The following is a 21018-nucleotide window of genomic DNA, read 5'->3' as shown; positions in this document are numbered from 1 at the left end:
AGCGGGGGTTGAGGTACTGCTACCCTTCTGGCTGTTGCTGGCAGCAGCACTGCCTTCAGAGCTGGGCAGCTGGAGAGCGGCGGCTGCAGGCTGGGAGCCCAGCTCTGAAGCAGAGCCACCAACAGCAACAGCATAGAAGTAAGGATGGCCTGGTGTGGTATTGCCACCCTTACTTCTGCGCTGCTGCCTGCAGCGCTGAGCCCTCAGTCAGCAGCCGCCACTCTCCGACCCCCTTACAACTCCTTTTTGGGTCAGGAACCCCATTTGAGAAACGCTGGTCTCCCCCATAAAATCTGATAGTATAGGGTAAAAGTATACAAAAGACCAGATTTCACGGTCCGTGACGAGTTTTTCATGGCCATGAATTTGGTAGGGCCCTAATTATTTAGCTCTCCTTATGAACTGAACAACCAGTGCACAGAAGTCCAGAATAAGGCAGTCTCTCCTGTGACTGCTAGATGGCGCTGCAGCCTCACAATTTCCCATTATCTGGATAATCAGTATTTTTGATTATTGATCTGGCCCTAGTCCCAATTAGATCAGATAAATGGGGTTCTGCTATATATTACATCAACAGTTTACCTGTGTCAACCAAATTTGTAATAATGAAAAAAGATATCAAGCTAGTTGGACAGGATCTGTTTTTTTCCATAAACCCATGTTGATTTTCATTAATTACATTACCCTCCTTTAATTCTTTATTACCTGAGTCCTGTATCAGCTACTCCACTATATTGCTCAGGAGTGATGTCAGTGATGACAGGCCTATAATATAATTATAATTACTATCCCATTTACCCTTTTTAAAGATTGGCACAACGTTAGCTCTCTCCCAGTCTTCTGGAACTTCCCCAGTGCTCCAAGACTTAGGGCAGGTTTACACTGCAGCCGGGATCGATGCTCTGAGATCGATCCACCGGCGGTTGATTTAGCGGGTCTAGTGAAGACCCACCAGCTCGACAGCAGATCGCTTTCCAGCTGACCCCTGTACTCTACCCCCGAAAAGAAGAGTAAGGTAAGTCGACGGGAGAGTTTCTCCCATTGATCCCCTGCGGTGTAGACCTCGTGGTAACTCGACCTGAGGTATGTCGACTCCAGCTACATTATTCACATAGCTGGAGTTGCGTAGCATAGGTCATCTTACCGCGGTAGTGTAGACATAGCCTTACTGAAAAGCAACATTAACTCTTGGGTGCAAGTTATCTGAACCTGCTGATTTTTAAAATTATCTACTTTCAGGCTAGGTCTACACTGGGAGGGGGGAATCTGTTTCCCCATCTGTAAAATAGGGATAATGACTGTGTAGTGGGGGGAGGGGGCCACAGTGCTCTCAGGCCCCTGGAGCAGAGGTGCTATAGCTATGCGAAGTACTGATAGCAGACAAACACTTGTTCATCTAAACTTACATGTATTTGAAAAAACATATTTTTGGTGTCATTTCCTTTTTCACCCCACTTCCCAAAATCCCCTTTTAGTTCCCTCTAATAACAGGGCTCTTTGGAGTTGCAGGGAGATTTGTCATTTAATTCTAATTACGATAACGATGCTCTGCTCTTCAATAGCACCTTTAGCCTGAGACCATCAAAGTGCTTTTCATCCGTGAGAGGGAGAGACAGGATATCTAGGAAACGTAGCCACCTGGGGGGTGGAACACAGCAAATGATCAGTAGAGCATAGAATCCGACAGAACAGGTCAGACAAAATTGAAGACTTGTCTTGTGTCCAAAGGAAATTTCCAGAGGAATTTAGGCAGGTGCTGAGAAATGGCATGAAGGGGAAATACTCCTGGGCAGTGGAGTGACCATCCTCGAGTCAGGGCTACCAGGCTTGCCCTTGAGCTGGGGCTGAGTCCTGGAAGGGGGACGACGACAATGGTTTTGGCTGAGCTTTTCTTTGGAGTTGGAGGTTATAAATGTGACGTTTGATAGATGTTAAGGTGTGTAAATCAACTCCAGTGCAGTTCCCTTGCCAACCAATCCCTCTGCCTGTTCAGCCCTGTTCTGTTATGTGACTAAGATGCCACAGACACTAGGGGGCAGTGTAGCACCATGCTAGAACAACTTGCTGGGGACAGCTGAACACTAACAGTCTTGGTGCTCCAGTACATTCACTCTATTGACAATAGAACTGGGCCCTTGGGCCTCCTCCTGCTGCCCTGAAGTACAGATATGGAGGAGATGGGGCCTGCTACTGGCTGAGATGAGTTTAAACCAAACTCCCCCGACACTCCGTCCCTTTGCTGTTGCTTACCAATGACAATTGTAATAGCTTTAGTGAGGGACCCCCATTCTGACAGGAACTGATCTGATGCCCCCTAACTCATTGTGCTTCGGGCAGCAAACAACTGCTGAACGTCAATGGGGGTGGGTCATTATACCACCTCTTGCCTCGCAGATCTTCCCTACCCCCTCTCACCTGCCTCTGTTCCCCCCCGGGGGGTGATGAACACTAAAATCAACACTTTTCTGAGAACTTGGCCTAGCCTCGGGTCCAGCCTGTCTCAGGCAGCAGTGCCCAGGAAGATGGGCTCAGTGAATGTCAGAAACAGGGCCCCTGCCGCGCAGCCTCCTGCTAGTTGACAAGCCCCAAGGTGGGCATACAGAAACTGCCAGGTGCAAGGGCTGGGTGTGTGACAGGGCAGTCGAGCTGCTAGAGGCAGAACAGCAGCAGACCGCACCCTCCACACCAGCATTTCACACCCTGCAAACTAATCCGTGTGATCTCTGCTGGAGAGAGGAAGAGAATCAAGGCCCTGAGGCAGCGGTGGAGGCTGGAGTGTGGCTGGATCAGTAGCAGGACGTTCCATGGCGTCACAGCTCAGATTCCTACCCCCACTCAGTTACAGAGGGGAGCCAGCAGGCAGCCTGGGATGGGAAAATGGGGGATGTTTTGGGCAAACATGGGCAAAACCTTGTTGGAGGAGTTTCAGGTTTAACCAAACCAAGGATCCTGGTTTCAGTTAACTGAGTCCTGGGAGGGCAGCTGGGGTTGTGGTTTAGAGGAATGGCTCTAGCATTGGCCCATCTCTGAATTGACTGGAGGGGGATCGGATGCCATGGGGCCAGGGACAGGACAGATCAGGGAGCAGAGGATCTAGCTCCCCTCTTGTTGCTGGCTCAGGGGGAGGGGGCAGTGAGTCCCCTGATGGGGGTGAAGGGCTGAGGCCAGCAATAAGTGCCTCCAGCTAGGTAGCTGCTATTACACCTGGGCAGAGCTCCTGGAGCAGAAGCTGTTGTCGGTCCCCCTTCTGGATCTGCCTGCTAATCATCCCCTTCCCTAGCTCTCCTTTCCCTGTTCAGCCCAGGGCCGGCTTCAGGCACCAGCTAAGACAGCAGGTGCTTGGGGCGGCCAATCCAAAGAGACGGCATGTCCGGGTCTTCGGTGGGAATTTAGCGGCGGGTCCCTCAGTCTCTCTCTTCCTCTTTGAGCTGCCTCTGAAGTGCTGCCGAAGAGGAAGAGAGGGAGGGAAGGACCTGCTGCAGAACTGCTGCCCAAGAATAGAGTGGCGCGCTTGAGCTGCCGCTGACGTGCCGCCGAGCGGCAGAAAACCTGGAGCCGGCCCTGGTTCAGCATCCCTCTGGACCTGCCCAGCTTCTGGCTACGCCATTTCACAGCTCTTTGCCCTCTCCTGCAAAATGGCTGCCAGTCCCTCCCCCCCAGGGCTTCCCAAACTCCCCCATTCTCAGCCCCCCAACCTCTCTCCACTTTATCCACTCCACCCCAGGGAAAGGCTTGCCCTCCATCACTGGGTGCTCAATTAGGAGCCTGAGTCTCATTGGGGGCTGGGTCACGTTTGAAACTGAGGCAGGTTCCTAAATCATGTCGTCTTCATAGCGCTGAGCAGAGAAATGCCTCAATACCTTTAAAACCTGGGTCTTGGGCTGGGCACCCATAAGCCAGGCAGGGGGTGGGCTCTGCTGAACAGGTGGGTTTTCGGACACAACTGCGAGGACATGAGGGAGGCTTCAACTCAGGAACAAGCTCCCAGGATGCTGGGGAAGGAGAGAGACTGGGATGCAGGTAGGGTGACTAGAGGTCCTGATTTTAGAGGGACAGTCCCAATATTTGAGGCATTTTCTTATATAGAAGTCTATTACTCTCCCCCACCCCTCCTGATATTTTACACTTGCTGTCTGGTCATCCTAGATGCAGGGGAGGATGGGGCAGGGCCAGGGGTGAGGAAAGCAAAGGGGCAGGGGTGAGGGTGGGGCAGGGCTGGGGTGAGGAGAGCAGAGGGGCAGGGGTGAGGGAACAGGGGGCAGGTACGGGGGAGAGCAGCAGGGCAGGGGTGAGGGGAGAGCAGATGCACATGGATGAGGGGAGGTCAGGGATGGGGTGAGGAGACGAGAGCAGAGGAGCAGGATTGAGGAGAGGACAGAGGAAGAAGGGTGAGGTGACAGGAGGACAGAGGGAGAGGGACAGGGACTGGGTGAGGGGAGAGCAGAGCGACAGGTGTGAGGGGTGGGCAGGGAGCAGAGGGGCAGGACTAAGGAGAGGACAGAGGGACAGGGACAAAGGGGAGGGGAGGACAGGGCAAGGATGGGGTGAGGGGAGAGCAGAGGGACAGGGGTGGACAGAGAGGCAGCTTTAGGGACGGGCACAGGGGCAGGGCCAGGGCTGAGGAGAGCAGGGGTGGGGGAGGACAGAGGAAGAAGGGTGAGGCGACAGGAGGACAGAGGGACAGGGACAAAGGGGAGGGGAGGACAGGGGGCAGGGATAGGGGAGAGCAGAGGGGCAGGATTGAGGGGTGGGGACTGGGTGAGAGGAGAGTAGAAGAGTAGGGCCAGGGCTGAGGAGAGCATGGGTGGGGGAGGACAGAGGGACAGGGGACAGGCAGACCAGGCCAAAGGTGAAGGGATAGCTGAGGGGAGGACAGGGGGCAGGGGAGAGCAGAGGGACGGGGTGGACAGAGAGGCAGGGATACGGAAGAGCAGAGGGGCAGGGACTGGGTGAGAGGAGCAGGAGCAGGGCCAGGGCTGAGGAGAGCAGGGGTGGGGGCAGCATTGAGGGGAGGATAGAGGAAGCAGGGTGAGGTGCCAGGAGAACAGGGATAAAGGTGGGGGCTAGCTGAGGGGAGGATGGGGCAGGGATGGGGTGAGCGGTAGAGAGAGGGGCACATAGGAGCAGAGCTGTAAATGGGGCAAGGAGAAAAACGGAACTCAGGGCCTGGGCCTGTGAGGTGCTGAGCCCCCAGAAGAGCGACGACTCCTTCGCAGGCCAGGCAGGGGCCGGCTGCAGGGGGGCTGGTGCAGCCGGTGACACAGAGGTATAGGAACCAGCACGCAGCAAACGTACTTCACCTCCCTCTGCCCAAGTGAGCCATGCTGAGTCAGAAAGACACTGTAACAGCCACATGGCGCCCACCCAACACATGCAGGCTAGCAGGGCATATGGGGTGAGCTGGGGAGGGGCCCACGCCAGCATTACATGGGGCAGAGAAATGCTCCGTGGCCCACAGCAGGTGTGACCAGCATGAAGGATTGAGTCATGCCACAGACTGGCCCTGGCTGGACTCCCTTGTCAGGGAATAGGCAGTGAGCATGACTTGCCACCTGGCTATTTATTGCCAGCAATGCAGTGTTGACAGACGATTATTGCTTATTAAAAAAAGGGGGAAATAAATCCACTTTGCCTTATGCTAGCACGTGAGGCTTTGGTTCCCAGCAAGTTAGTTGTGCTTCAGTTGCCATGGGGTGTGGTTGAAACACCTGCTGCCGCCCCTTGGCTCAGCTTCTGCTCCAGTTGCACGCACAGCCAGCAACACAAAAGCCTCATGGGCTGGAGCTGGGGGAAGAGAGTGGTGGCCCTAAGGGCCTGAACCCAGTTCCTGGGGAATTTCCCCATTGCCTGTAATGGACATAGGATCAGGTTCTTAGCCTTAAATAGAACAGGAGTACTTGTGGCACCTTAGAGACTAACAAGTACTCCTGCTCTTTTTGCGGATACAGACTAACACGGCTGCTACTCTGAAACTTAACCTTAAATGTATCACCTAGGCTAGCAGAATTCCCTACCTGCCTCCTCCATCCCCTGGTTGCATGTGACTGGAGCAGCAAAACCAATTTGATAAGATCTCTGATGACTGTCAGGGAGCTAACAGCCCAGGGCTGACAACGGCTAATTGTTTGGTCTGATCTTGTGTGGCGCGCTGAGCAGGCTTGGGTTGGGAAAGGCTGGACCCCAACCCAGAGAAGGCTGTGGGTTCAAGCACCTGCAGGACCACACTTTGGGGGGGATTGGACCTGGAGTTCTGGGGTGGGCGCCTCTCTCATAAATCTACTGTGTTTCATTTTCAGTGGTGGTGGCTCTGAGGAGGGAGCAGCACAGGGTAAAAACTGGAGGGGATCTGGGTGGTTGAGTGTCTGTTCAAGGGAATCAGAGCAAGCATTTGTGTTGGCTGTTGAAGAATTAAGTACTCTTGTGGGTTTCCATAAAGTGCAATTACATGACAAGGTAAAAATGGCCCAGACTTGCTCTAAAGATCTGTCCCGTGGTCTGGATTCTCTTCTCACTTACACCAGTGCAAATCAGGAGTTAACACCATGGGGGTCAATGGAATTACACCAAGGTAAAACAAATGCAAGTGAGAGCAGACTCAGGCTGTGTGCGCATTCAGAGACAGGGCTGCTGACTACCACCAAGAGTAATTTTCTTACTCCTCTTGGGCCCACCAAGGAAGGCAGCAATAAAGGACTGCTCTGGTGTCAGCTGGTTCTTCAGCAGAAATGTTAACCGAGGCTCTTTAGCACTAGTGGTGAGGCATGAGAAGGGAAGTAACCAGCTTGACTCTCAGTTCCCAGGCTGAGTTTGCAGGGCAAGCGGTTAGAGGATGCAGCTTTGGACTGTCAATCAAGCAGGTTGGCTAGAGGGACATTATGTGACAGGGAAGCCCAGGCTGCCATTTTTACAGCCACATTTCAAAAGGCCTACAAAAGCCTCATTTTCCAGGCACAGAAAGGACATTGCCTGGAGACACCAGTGCCTCATCAGCAGCTCCCAGCTGGCTCCGAGCACAGCTCTACCGCCTGCCTTTTTAAACTTCAGTGCAGCCTTGAAGCCAGAGGGGAGAGGCAACGCAGCTCCCATTAATCCCAGGTGCAAGTTAATTAATGCTGTAGTTATTGGATTAAAATGTACAGCACCTTGCACAATGGGGCTCAGATTACCCGAGGTGCTACTGTGATATAAGTAACTAATACTTTCAGTTATATTTGGGGTTTAATGTGGAGTGCAGTTCCTTTAAAACACACCCAGCTGCTTTTACAGCTTTCTCCAGATGTAGACATGGACCCCCAGTTCTATTCATTTCCCATTTCCTCTGCAGAGGCTCCAGGGTGGTATGTTATGCTGGGATGCAGCCAGTTCCCAAGGAGTGTGGCACAGCACCCATGGCCTCCATCCTAGCAAGGAGGGTGGGGAGTGGCACTGTCGCAACCTGACACATCCCACCACTTGCTGCTGCTAAAGAGACTTTTGCTCCAGTCCCTCTCAGTGCCAAGCACCTTCACTGATACGGTGCATGAGCGATGAATCTGGGGTTTATGGCCCAGAATCATAAAATCCAACTGCCATGGATCTCATGTAAATAACATCTGCTCCTAACCCCCATCCTTACCTGCTGGGAGCTCTGCCTCTCCTCCTCCTCCTGACTCGGACAGCAGCTGTGTGTTGTGACTTTGTCAGGAGATTTAAAAAGTTGCCCTCTGAAGTGGGGCCCAGTTGCCTTCAAAGGAGGCTCCCCTTGCATCTTCTCAGGGGCCCAAGTGAGATACAGAGGCTGCAAGAGGGCATTGCAGGGCCACACAGTGGGGAGTGGATAAGGTTAGGAAAGCCTGACATTTCTTTGCACAAGCCCCAGGTGGCTGGCTGGGCTTCCCGATCCGTCAAGGAATGCAGTGCTGGTGAAAAGCATCAGCCCGCCCGTCTTGGAGCCTGGAGGCGCCTGCCCACAGAGCAGGTACAGGCCAAGCAATGACAGCACACACCTCCCCCACTGTTGCCTGAGCGGACCACTTTTAGGGGTAAAACAATAGGCCAGGTGCCATTGTGAGCTAGGGAAGAAGGTACCAGAATTGGCACAGCTACCCCAGGCCCTTGCAAGCTGGGCTGAGGCCAGCAACGAAACCATATGAGGGAACCTGCTCAGGGAGAAAGGGCACCTTAGCTGTGGAAAACTCTGCTGCAGGGGAATGGGACATGTCTAGGTCCCATCTTGTTTAGATCACAATGCATAGACCACTCACTAGAGAATTCTTCCCCCCATTGGTATCTCCCAGAGATGGAAGCAGAGGATAGCTGTGCTAACAAGGCAGGGAGGGCCCGTAGTTCCTCTCCTCATGCCACTCACCACAGTGGTCACACACACAAACAGGGGCAGAATTTGCCAGCCTGCTTGTTAAGCAGCATCGCTCATCCTGAGGCGTTCACACTGGCTGCCTGGGGGTGTCCCACTGGAATTTAAAGGTGGTGGCTTTGATCTAGAAAGCCCTAAACAGCTTGGGAACTGCTAAGCCACAAGCCACCTCCCCCGCCTGCTCCAGGGGCAACGCAGCTGCAGTGGAGATGCTCCGTGCAGTCCAAGGGGAGCTAGTGCAGAGAGCAGGGTGAGGTGTTGGTTCACACAGAGCTGTGGGCTGCTGCAGTTTGCATCGAATACATGCTTTCTTTAAACCTGCCTCCCCAGGAGAATTGCCTCTGGCTCCCTAGAGTTAGTCTAATGCCCTGAAACAGGAGGGGTCAGGTCCCTTCCAATCGTGACTGTCATCATTAATAGCCTCCTCTAGAGACATGGTTGTAAAAGCCGGTAGCATTGAAGAACAAGCCAAGTTCCTGCTGGAGGGTTTTGGAGCCATCCTTGTAGAATTCTCTGTGGGCTGGTTCGGTTACTTTCTCTAGGATGGTTCAAAAAAGAAAAAAAAGTTTCCTCTTTTCCCTTGCGTTCTCCAGCACCTCACCAGGGGGAGAGCCCAGAGGGCTGCTGCTTCCCCCATGAAAGCAATTGGCAACACGGTGAAAGCGTCTGAGCAGAACCCTTCGCTAGGCAGCGACTGCATGTAGCTCTGGGGCCTGAATTCCTTCAGTGTCAAGAGCACCATGGAAAGTCCCTGGCAGACCAGAACTTCTCAGGGAAGCTCAGTAAGGAAACCCGCCCTGAACCAGCAGTGCCTCGTTTCTTATGGGGGAAGGGTTGTTTTTTCTGCTTTAGTAACAGGCTGCTCCAGATTCACTTAACTGCAGCCATCAGTCAAGAGAGCAATTAAGCAATAAAACTCTGCTTTCCACTACCAGCTCCGGAGGGGGTGGGGGAAGAGTCAGAGCTGATTGCTCAGAGCAGGCCTGGAAGAATTCCAGTGGTGCGTGGTTTTGCCCCTGTGCTCTCCATGCGGAAGCAGCCCCCATCTATGGAGCTGGGGAGGCAATTCAGACTCCTTTGGGCTTGATAGGGGCAGCAGCAGAGTTCCAGTTGCTATGGCAGCTGACACTTCCCCTGGAAGTGAAAGTTTCCTTTAGCTAAAGGGTCCCATTCTGCGCCCAGGAGACAATCTAGCATTGACTGGTTTTGGCATCGCCTACTCTCGATGATCCCCTTGCCCTAGTATCCCAGCTCCCGGAACATAAGGAAAGTACTTAGAACATGGCTTCTCAGCCTGAGGATTGTGACCCCCTCCCCGACTCCTCCCGGGGTTGCAAATGTGTGTCAGAGCATCACAATTGCTCCAACCTACCCATATGGTTAAAGGGAAGGGGCATCCCCACTAGATCGAAGAGCCCTGGTATGGAAAAACCAAGACCCCCCCCCTGAACTGGAAACAGCTACCACTACCCTGGGGAAAGCAAGTCTCTGCTCCAGAGAGGGCAAATCTTTCAATGGTGACAATGTCACAGCTGCTGTTCCTCTATTGGGCATCAGAAACCCCCCAGGGAAACCTGTAGAACTGTCGACGATATAGAGCAGTCAGTCTTAAGTAGCAATTTACTCATCTAGGAAGACCTTCCAAGCAACTTCTTCTGTAGAGACAGGGATCGAGTCTGAAGTCTAGCCAAAAGGCCCCCCAATGGAGCTGGGGAAGAATACACAGTAACCCCTGAATTCTTTGTTGTGAATGATTGGCTCAGCTCTATCTAGCGAGGCAGGACATTGCATTTGGACAATGCAAGGTTGAATTGCCAATCCCAGGCTCTCCCAGGTTGATGGTGACTGGTTTCCTTTGGACAGAGAGTAGTTGCTAGCACAGAGGAAAGCTGAATAGTTTGAACTCTGGAAGTTTCTGCTGAATAATAGAACACTTTGTACAAGCCAGAAAAATGCTGGTCTGGCTGGCTTGGCTGATGCGTGATTTCTCATTCAGCTCGTGTGTGAGTTTTGCCTACAGTACACGGAGGGGACAGGGAGAAGTGGTTTGTTAATGCTAAACGTAAGGCTGGATCAGTCTTGGAGGGAGGCAACAGAACAAGCAGTTTATGTAGATAACTTTATGTAGTGGGATGCCAAGGCCAATCTTGGGCTAGACGTTAGTTAGGGCTTGATGTCCATTGGCCCTGAGCGCACACAGTTCCAAACTGAAGTGATCTGGAGCCATGGACACACTCGGACAATCCAGCCATAAAGCTTTAATGTTCTGCTCAGGCTGTAGTGCAAGGGATGACAGGGAATCCAGGGCCCCAGTCACCTTAAGATGACCAGTTCTAATCTGACACGGGCGGTAGCACAGTACAAGGGACAGGGTGTTGGGGCTCCATTCTGCCCAACTCACTGTGGGACCTCAGGCAAGTCACTTTTCTGCATTTCCCCTTCATCTATCAGAGAGGGATAATGGTGCTTACTTGCTTTGAGATCTATGGGGGGAAAAGCCAGGAGGGGGCAAGTCTCTGCTGACTCAATCTCAGCATGGTGTCCTGGTCCGGACTGCCCCCAGCAGTAGGTACCGTCTGTTTGTCCGCAATGGACTCAGCCAGGGTCACCCTGGGGGTGACATACATAAACCAGACAGGTGAACACGTGTGATTCGGTGAGATGGTGGCGGAAGTGACTCCAACACAGCACGATTTCCAAAATCCGCATTTATTTACATTTCAAGTCAAATCACATGCAAATTCTCTTTTCCTTAACAATAGTGTGATTAGCAAAAAAGATGCATTAGAATTTTAAAATAGCAATTAAATATACAAAAATATAGCTTACAAAAAAACAGCGAATGTTTTTAAAAATATTCTGCTGCAGAATTCTTAGTGTACAAACATGTCTATGAACCCATGGGCATAAACATCTCAGGAGTCACACAGTATTTACAGAGAAGGAGAAAACACCCGCCCCCCAACCCCAACCCCTTGATGGTCTAATCACAAGAACTATCGCTAGCATTTGACTGGTCAGGTACTGATGCTATCAAAATACACAGACTACTTGGTAATGGGAAACTTTACCCCCATTCTAAAAGGATTGGAAAGAACAGTCTACTCTGCCATTAGAAAAGCCTGTACAATGTAATACTGAATGACCCCTTTCTTGCACCCCTTCAATAGGGAGAGTTGTAAATACTGAAGGAAAAAAGAGTAACCCCTAAGAAAGAGCAGGGTTCAGGTAATATCCTGCCCCTTCCATTTACATCCAAAGTCAGCTAGAGACTGATCAATATATAGTTCTCTCCACGACGTGGAGTTGGATTCTGATCTCACGCTGGTATAAATCCACTGGTGGTCATGGAGTGACTCCAGATTTACACTGGGGTGAGAGATCAGACAGGTCAGCCATCCACTGGGGTCACCAAAAACAAGCCAGGGGGAAAGTGAGCCTTCACCAACCATGTAAAGAGTTTTAGGAAGACACAGCCAGGAGGACACAGAGCTATGCCCTGCAGCTCCATTTCCTCATCAAGACAAGGAAATCCGGTCAAGCTTCAGAATCCACCACCACTACAATGCTCTGGACCAATGGGTCAGTGCAACCTGGTTTATGGCAACTAATTAACACTCGGGCCTTTTGCTTTGAAATATACGCAAGAGAGTTTTCAAATGTTGACTACAAGTTGCTTAATTTTCTCCAATAAAGGCAAATAGTCAACTTTTGAAGGAAACCCAAGACATAGGCACATGGTAGAGTCTATACTTCCAAATATCTTCTTTGCCACAAGGTGTGGCTTTTACAGTGAACAGAGTATGTTTTGTATCACAACATGAATTGGCACCAAGAACTGGCCATTCACAGAGATCCTGTCCATTCCACTACTGGGAATGGAGATTTGCATCAATAATGCAGAGAAATAGCAAGCGAGTAGGGATTATCCATGAGCAACTTGTCCTAGTTCAGCTATAAGAAACCAACCATGCATTGATTGCAAGTAGCCTGCTAAAATTAGTGGCCTATTCTCGCATAGATATGTACACCTGCACCTCCCATTAACTGGTGGGAGTTATGGGTACATACTAGAGGAGAGAATACTGGTTAGAAGGTCTGTATACGAAGGGACCAATCAAAGGAGATACAATTGCATTTGCCATGAGCAAATCTACTTTCATCCACGGGCTGAGCTCGAGAGGTGCCAATCTCACAAATCCCATTGAAGTGAATGGGAATTGTGGGTAGGTGGCCTGACAAACAAATATTTTTGACTAACGAAATGGGAGAGGGAATCTTACCAGACAGGAATGTGGTTCCTGTGAATATTTTAGCCTAATTCCATCCACAAGCCTGGGTCACTGTCTCGAAGTGCTGAGTTTGCAGGGATCTGTGCCACCTTTGGGGCTAACCATTCAAATATTCTGGTCGCCAGTTAATGTGAAACAAACCACAAATCTACTCAAGACCCTGAGTGCTATTCTGCAGAATCTAGTGCTGGGAAATGGAGAGAGGACAACACGTTCATATGCTCTGGGATGTGGATACAACACCCCCCCCCATACATTTGGGGCAGGTACTTCTGACGTTTAAGACATTAAATAGCTCCCTTGAGGTAGTCAATTGCTCTAGAGATACCAGACAGATACTATACACAAGGTGGTGTTGTACCGGTTACAGAGACTACAGTGTGGAACTGGCAAACTACCTTAATAACATCCCTCAGCCAGGTGAACCCGAGTACGGTGGAGATGGCTCTAAAACTGACAGCAACAGGAGAAAGATGGCGTCTCACTGCAACAGCCCTTTAAAAAAAGATACACCTCACTCCACTGGCTCATTGACTGCGTGGATGTGACTGGGAGCTGAATATTCGGGTAAAGCCGCATGGAATAACGCCGCAGCCACCCTGTATGTACTCGTTCAATCAAACACTGAAGGAAGGATGTAGCACACCAGGCAAATGCAGGAAATTCCTCTGGCCAATTGAGAGGACATTTCAAGTGGCACCAACTTCAGACCAGCTTCTGCAAGAGGGTTTTAACTCTCCCCTCTCCCGGGTTTTATATCTGCTGTGTTGACATTATTCTATGTATTTGTATGGCTACCGGCCCCTACAGGATTTGGGGTCCAATCAGAGCATGGCTTCAAATTTGCTTGTAACTTGATAGGGAACCAGAAAAGTTAAGTTTTGTTTCAGAGAATTTAGTGAAACTAAATGAACTAATTATAGACTGAAACTCTCCAGACTGAAGATCTATGCCCAGAACAGACAGCAATCCTGCAAACAGCATCATAGTCACCTCCCTGTGCCTTTGTCCCTGCTTTGAAGAGACACCCCTAGGAATGAGAAGGAAGACGTGTCCATGGCCCATTTCTCAGCCTTGCTACTCTAATTCCCAATAAGGGTACCAAATGAGATGAAGTGTCTGGGAATGGAGAGACCAGATGCTAACAAAGGGAATGAGACTCCCAACTCGCAGATCACTCAACCGCCCTCACATGGCCATGACTTTCAGACACTGGTGACCTAGGCTAGATTCCTACCCAGACATGAAGCTTTTTGCGCTGCCTTATTACTAAGCGAGCAATCAGAAAAACTCCTTAATGCTGATCCTGCGAACTGTCCTTGCACAGAACTCCAGTGATTTCTGGAGCAGCTCTGAGCACTGAGAACCTGGAAGGATCAGGAGCTGTGTGAGGAAGCTCTATAGAATTCACACTAAATTCTAATCCAGCCACAGGAATGGAGACACACAGATTCCAGAGTAGCACCGCGCTCCACTCCTCCAGGAGTCGGATGCTGTCAGAGACCAGCCTAGGAGCCACTTTCATGTACTATGAAGTGGAGACCAAAAGCCACCACTTTCTTAGGGAGCATCCTCAGTGGCCTAGATGTTCAGGGAAGGAATTCACAGATTTTTCCTCAAGCAGAGGCACCTAGGAAGCCGTGCAGCCAGGCTGGTTGCTTTTCCAGGGCACAAGAATGCAGGGACCACACATATTTATCCTCAATGAGATACAGCACTGTAGCCTGTGGTATTCATCACAGAAATAAAATGCAAACGTTATCAGCACAGCCAGGAGACAGCAGGGAAGACACTAAGCCAGCCCTGTCAATTTATATTCATAGTTCAAATCCAAATCTTTGTTCCATTCAGAATACAATCTAAGGCTACATCTACACTACGGGGGGGGGGGGGGGGGGTGTCGATTTAAGATACGCAAATTCAGCTACGCGAATAGCATAGCTGAATTCGACGTATCGCAGCCGACTTACCCCGCTGTAGGGACGGCGGCAAAATCGACCTCTGCGGCTTCCCGTCGACGGCGCTTACTCCCACCTCCACTGGTGGAGTAAGAGCATCGATTCGGGGATCGATTGTCACGTCCCGACGGGACGCGATAAATCGATCCCCGAGAGGTCGATTTCTACCCGCCGATTCAGGCGGGTAGTGTAGACTCAGCCTTAGATACCTAATTGCCTAGGTAAGAGTCTCAAACATCATGTTCAGGACGCAGATTCTTCTGAATGACTTAAAAAATGTCAGTGGCAAAAAAAATAAAAGTACATAGAAAGGATAAATGGTGATGGGCGGGATCAGGAAGGGGGCACATATCACAGGACAGACAATATGGATCAGATCCTGCTCCTAGTGAAGCCCCTGGCAAAAATTCCCCATTGACTTCAGTGGCAGCAGGAGGTTTTTTTGTTCAAGTCTGACCTAAATTATTGTGTAGGCACATTAGAAATGCATATATTAGGCTATATCAGAGAGACATGTCGTCAACCCTCTTTGCTGACATCCATCTATAGGCCAGCGTGCCCTGCCTGGCTGGGCCAGAGACAGAAACTCGACAGGCTGAGGCATGGTGGGATGGTCGGTTTCATCCGCAAGAGCTGGTGGTGGTGTGGTACTGTACCGTAGCTCTGTAAAGAGAACAAAGGTCAAAGGCACCTAACGTTGCTTTAATCAATACTGCCGACCGCTACCAGCTTGGTGCTGATTGATGAAAGGGAAATAACGGCATTTGGGCCTTTTCTATTCTGGTTAAATGGGGAATTTGAAGTTCACGGTCGACAAAGTGGCTAATGGTAGATGTTCGCAACTCACCCTTCTTCCCCCTGGTCGTTTCAAAGCTCCTTTGTAAAACTGTTCAGTCATTCACAGCTCATGCAAATACCTGCGAGCAGGCAAATAAGCAGCGTGAACTAGCCACAGATGCGTGGCAGGGTTCACATTCATAAACAAAGTACATCTGCCTTCCCCTCCCATCCCAACACAGTCTGCAAACAACATGCAGGCTGCAACAGTCAAAGTCAGTGCAGAGGGCGCTCAGAATAAGTGAATCTTCCCCCTCTGATGTCCCCTATCCTGATGCCACCGAGGTTAAGGAGAGTTTTTCCATTGAGATCAATGGCAGCAGGATTTGGCCCTTATAAAGCAATGTTTAGAAGACAAAAAGGACTCCTGGTAGAACATGAGATGTATACTGGATTGGATGGGACAGCAAAGGGAACAGATCAGGGGATATCAGGCTCCTGGAACATTGTTAAAGAACCAGAAAATCTGCCTTGAATGGGAGTAGCTGTGAGGCTCTCGTGGGACTGCATTACAGCAGATGCTAAGCACACAGGTGTGCACCTAGGAGGAGAAAGGGCTGCCAAGCCAAGGCAGTAAGCAATATGCACATTTACGTTATTTTAGACAATGGCTAGCTATGTACATTTAAGGAGAATTTCCCTCTGGTCCACCTGCATCTGTGCTGTTTATTATTGGTCTAATTCAGGAATCTCCGGAGTGTCAGTACTTTCGAATCACTCAGAAAGTGGAGCTAGACATCAGAAATCTACCCTGCTTAAATATAGTTCAGCCAAACACCAAGAGTACTCCTCAACCCCAAGAGATGTACGTACACAAACAGACCTTATGCCCCACCGCTTATCCCGATACACATCCATTTCAAGTGGGCCCCAGCACTCAAAAGGGTGACTTGAATGACATGGGTAGATCTATGGTACCTTTCTCTAATTCAGAGCCGAGAGAAAGAAACAAGATAGTCAAGGTTTATCATTGGCTCTGAAGTAAGAGGCAGCAGCTCTGCTGAATGCAGTGGACTTGAGCCTGTCTGCGCCAAGGTTAAGTCAGCCCTTTGCGATTGTGATTGTGCAGACAGGAGAGCGCGTGAGAGAGTGAGGCTGTGTACGGCAACCAAGCTTCACTAACTACATGACAAGGGAAGGGAAGTGTGCAAGCGCTGGGCCTTGGACTCAGACTTTTTAAAGGGGCTTTCCTATTGCAGAGGAAAATACCGACACGTGTATGGCTGCTGCGTCGTTTGCAGTAAGTGCCTGTGTCAGACGCCAGCTTAATGCCAGCACTTGGTAGGAAAATCATCCCATCACATTCCAGAACACTCGGGGGGCAACGGATGTTCTCAAGAGCAGATCCAACCTCACTGCTCCTTTGGGGTCACGTAAGGGTCGATTTTCAGAGATGAAGACTGGGGAGCTGTGGCTGCTCAGTACCTCCGAAACAATCAGGCCATATGTGCACATTAGAATGACCCAGTTCCCTTACTGGACAGATGCAGCCCAATACTTGCAAACCTTCCCCTGGAACTACTTCAGCGCAGAGTGCTTATGCGCTTGCACTGTCTTAGAGGCTGTTGGCAGACTGGTCATGGTGCTGTCCATGCTAACAGGACATTGTCAAAATTTAAACCTCTGAGTAACCCCACAACTTCAGGAAAATCTCCGTAAAGGAACAACGTAAAACCCTTGCTCATTTCTCCAGCCACTAGCCATTCAGCGCGAGGTAACCGCTGGCTGGGTTTGGCCTTATGGAGACAGTTTTTAAAGGGGGTGTGAAGGTTGGTTTTGTTTTTTGAGATGGGAAGATGTCCACTGGCTGCATAGGATCTACCATTCAAGGTACCCAGGGGCCAGTGTCTTGAAAGACTTTGTTTCGTAAGTTCTCTTCTCTTATTATACTTGTAACATTATCCCTCCTCCTCAGCACACCATACAGTCAACTAGCCAGAAACAGGTACCAGGCCTACACATGTAATACCGTCGACAGGGTCCGTCATAAAGTGCTCTCAAAAACCCAAACACATAGGCTTGTTGTTGCCTTTTGTCTTCTCGTTGCGCTGGTGGCATATTGCTTTGGTTGTTCTGAAGTCCAAGCATCTGGCCCCGTCCCCTAAAGTGCATCGTGGGAGCTCTTCATGAGACAAAGGGAATCCTGGTAGATGCACCAAGGCTGTAAGCAACAGATTCAGAGATCTGCAATTCTCTGCCTAAGTCCATCATTTTCATCCTTGCGATATTTTTTGTGATGGAAGTGTCCTTTGCTTGGGAGAAGCTATACAATGTTCTCTGCCCCAGGCAGGGGTCCTTGGGGAGGCCCATGGTCCTGCTTACTATGGAGTTGTGCCAGTTGTAGGACAGGCATGTTGCAGAGTGGACACACTTTTCGCACCTCCAACCACTTAATGAGGCACCTGGGAACGAAGAAGAGAGAACAGAGTTAATTCACACTGAACCTGATTACCACCACTGAACACTTTGTACACTTCTACGGCCCCCCCTCATCTAAGCGCCTCGTCTCACTTGCCAAACATTAATTCTCTCAGCCTTTTGGAGGTAGAAATCATTACCTCCATGTTGAAACTGCAGAAACAGAGCGAAGTTAAATGACTTACCCAAGTTCATGTAGAGAGTCCGTGACAAAGGTGGAATCAAGCCCCAGACTCCTGGCTTCCACACTCACCTGCCATTTTCATCCAATTAGGCACATTTCTACCTCCAGAGTTTTAGTTCATAGAATCATAGAATATCAGGGTTGGAAGGGACCTCAGGAGGTCATCTAGTCTAACCCCCTGCTCAAAGCAGGACCAATCCCCAGACAGATTTTTGCCCCAGATCCCTAAGTGGCCCCCTTAAGGATTGAACTCACAACTCTGGGTTTAGCAGGCCAATGCTCAAACCACTGAAAGTCCCTCTTTGCATTCACACGTAGAAAGTCAATAGGCATTTTTAAAGCAGGAAAATCGCTATGCCAGCTCTACACTGGAACTTAGAGATAATCTCACCCCAAGAATTTTAAAATTCCGCACCCCCCTCTTATGCAAATAAAAAAACTGCACTTAAACGTGCCTGATTCTGCTGAACTGGGATGACTGTTAGAACGCCATTATGCACTTCTGTGGTAACTCTCACTTCTGCAATGCTGTTTTCTTTTAAAGAGCAAGCGCCATCCAAGCAAACCCACATCCTGATAAAAGCCCCCAAACGGTCAGACCTGGCATCCTCAACTCAAGCTCTTGCCTTCTGCCGACCCCCAACACAGATCCGAGCTCTTCAGTGGATGCTTTGCACACAGCAGGCTTGCAGAATTAGGCCCAGAGTGTTGCTGTGTTAGCACAACTCTGCTGGTAGCAATCCCATCTCAGAGCAAAGTATCTGGCAGATTTAAACCCTGTCCCAGGACTTGGGCTCATACCAGAACTGCAGCATGGGAAGTACTACATCCCGGATGTCAATTCTGCCCATCTTTGGCAGGTCGACAGGTGGAAGGTAAAGAACCAATGGCATTTTCCAAAGGGAGGAGGGGATACTCCAGCTTCTTTACCAGTATTCCCTCTTCCAGGGAAACAGGCTCTAGCCCCCCAAGACTGCATTTGAGCTACTGCTAGGTCACAAAGCTCTGCTCCTGCAGGGTGCAAAGCAACCTCAACTCCCACTGAAGCAGGATTCAGTCCTAAACTACCAGTGTCTGGCTTTTTTCCTTCAGAAAGCTTGGGGGCATGCCTTGCGCACAGGAGAAATTGACGATTACTGATCTAGCTCCAGAAGCTCACGCAGCTCTGCCCAATAGAGCGTGCTGCATCGCTGTATGGAGCGGGTGGAACACTATGATCTGAAGGCATGAACAGGTGCAATGCAGAACACCACAGACATGCACAGAGAGTACACAGAGGCCATGACAGCTAGAATGATTCTCGGATCTGCAGATTTTTGAGGGAGTAAAGTCACAAAACCTAGGTCCATGTCCAGATCTGGGTCACTGAAAAACCACCTTTGCATGAGTGGGAAAGCAGTTTTCCAGTGTCTGTTTAGGTTACATGCTTTGGGGGAGAGGGAAATTATGCATTCATACATGGGAAGAGACAGCACTGCGTTAGAGCAAATCTGAGGCTGTGTCTACACTGCACGCCTTACAGCTGTAAGGTCCTCCGTATAGTTGCCCTGTCGGCAGGGGAGAGCTCTCCTGCCAACAAAATAAAACCACCTCCACCAAGGGGCATTAACTTGGTTGGTGCGAGAGCGTCTCCTGCCGACCAAGATCTGTCCACACCGGCGTTTTTCCTCTGTAAAACTTTTGTTGGTTGGGGTGTGTTTTTTTCACACTCCTGACCAACAAAAGTTTTACCAATGAAAGTTCAGTGTAGACATGGTTATGTAAGGGAGCTGTTAGACTAACAATTAGAGTCACCTGGTAGACAGCATGCTGGGGGAAGGGGGTGGGGACTGCGTGAGTTTTTAGTGGGTGTTAGCTCAACCAAAATCCTGTTGCAGGGTGTGAAGTTCAGAACTAAACTGGAAAGTTCCAGCCCAACAGCACTAGAGTGCCTGCTGGCCTCTCTCCAGCCAGGCAGAGGGAGAGGTGACTGCAATGGGATTTGGAGGCCAGCCATGGCCCCTCCCTCTCCCACACTGTACGCTATACAAGAACGATCCATAGCCTACCAATTAACAGAACAACAGCATTCCAGGACAAGTGTTTACTTCCTTTCTAGCCTTACTGCCAGGACCTCAGTGCAAGTCTTCAGCCGTTGCCACCCCGATCACTGTAAGCCTCCTTCTCCCTGGCCTCCCTGCATTCCATTCTCTCCACTCCAGCCTGTCAGAAAGGGTACTAGCAAGATTATCTTCCTTTCAGGCCAGTCTGATCACATCTCCCCTGCCACGCGAGTCCCTTCACTGCCTTCCCTCTCTCTTTACACATCCAGTTCCAGCTATTAATTCATCAGCTTCTGCATGCCTCTATTCTCACCTCCATCTCCTCAGACAGCCCTTGCTACCCCTCACCCGAGCTTAGGGTGACCAGACGTCCCGATTTTATCGGCACTGTCCCGATTTTTGCTTCTTTGTCCCACGTCCCGACCGATGTTTGGTCGGGACACTGGACAAAAAAGAAATGTTGTGCTCCGCCCCGGCTCCGCCCCTGCCCCCCCTTCGCTCCCTCCCCAAATCCCCGCCCTGGCCCCGCCTCTTCCCCAACCACGCAGCATTCCTCCTCCCTCCCAGGCTTGCAGCATGGCGGCGCAAGCCTGGGAGGGAGGGGGTGGCGGCAGTGCCTGGATCCTGGAGCTGGTGAGTCAGCTCCGGCACCCGGGCACCCGGCGGGCAAAGGGGGGCTGGCAAGGGAGAGAGATGGGGGGCTCAGCTTTGAGCCTCCCGCCACGACAGAGGGCTCCTGCCCGGGACGCTGCACCTGGGGCCGGGAGTGCAGCCTGGAGGCTGCTCCAGCCCTGCAGCCCACGGGGTAGCGCGGTGGGTCCGGGCGGGGGCAGCGTGGAGCGGGCAGGGGCCGGTTGGGCGGCGTGGGCCGAATCCCTGCTGCTGCCAGGGAGCCCTGCGCCTCTCCCTCCCGCTCGCGGCTGCGGCTCCTTCC

General features: G+C 50.8%; 1 protein-coding gene across 2 annotated transcripts in view; it reads right to left on the bottom strand.

The window, feature by feature from the left end:
• Positions 1 to 17482: 17482 nt before the first annotated feature.
• RNF24 (ring finger protein 24) overlaps positions 17483 to 21018 on the bottom strand; it is an 83601-nt gene continuing 80065 nt past the window's right edge. For both annotated transcript variants that reach the window (XM_034771398.1, XM_034771397.1), the window contains one exon: positions 17483 to 17842. In XM_034771398.1, coding sequence (XP_034627289.1) covers positions 17704 to 17842 — 139 coding nt within the window. In that variant the 3' untranslated portion in view covers positions 17483 to 17703. The remainder of the gene's footprint in view (positions 17843 to 21018) is intronic.

The sequence above is a fragment of the Trachemys scripta genome, chromosome 5, assembly GCF_013100865.1.
Source record: "Trachemys scripta elegans isolate TJP31775 chromosome 5, CAS_Tse_1.0, whole genome shotgun sequence".
Lineage (NCBI taxonomy): Eukaryota > Metazoa > Chordata > Testudines > Emydidae > Trachemys > Trachemys scripta.
This window is presented reverse-complemented; position numbering and strand designations above follow the sequence as displayed.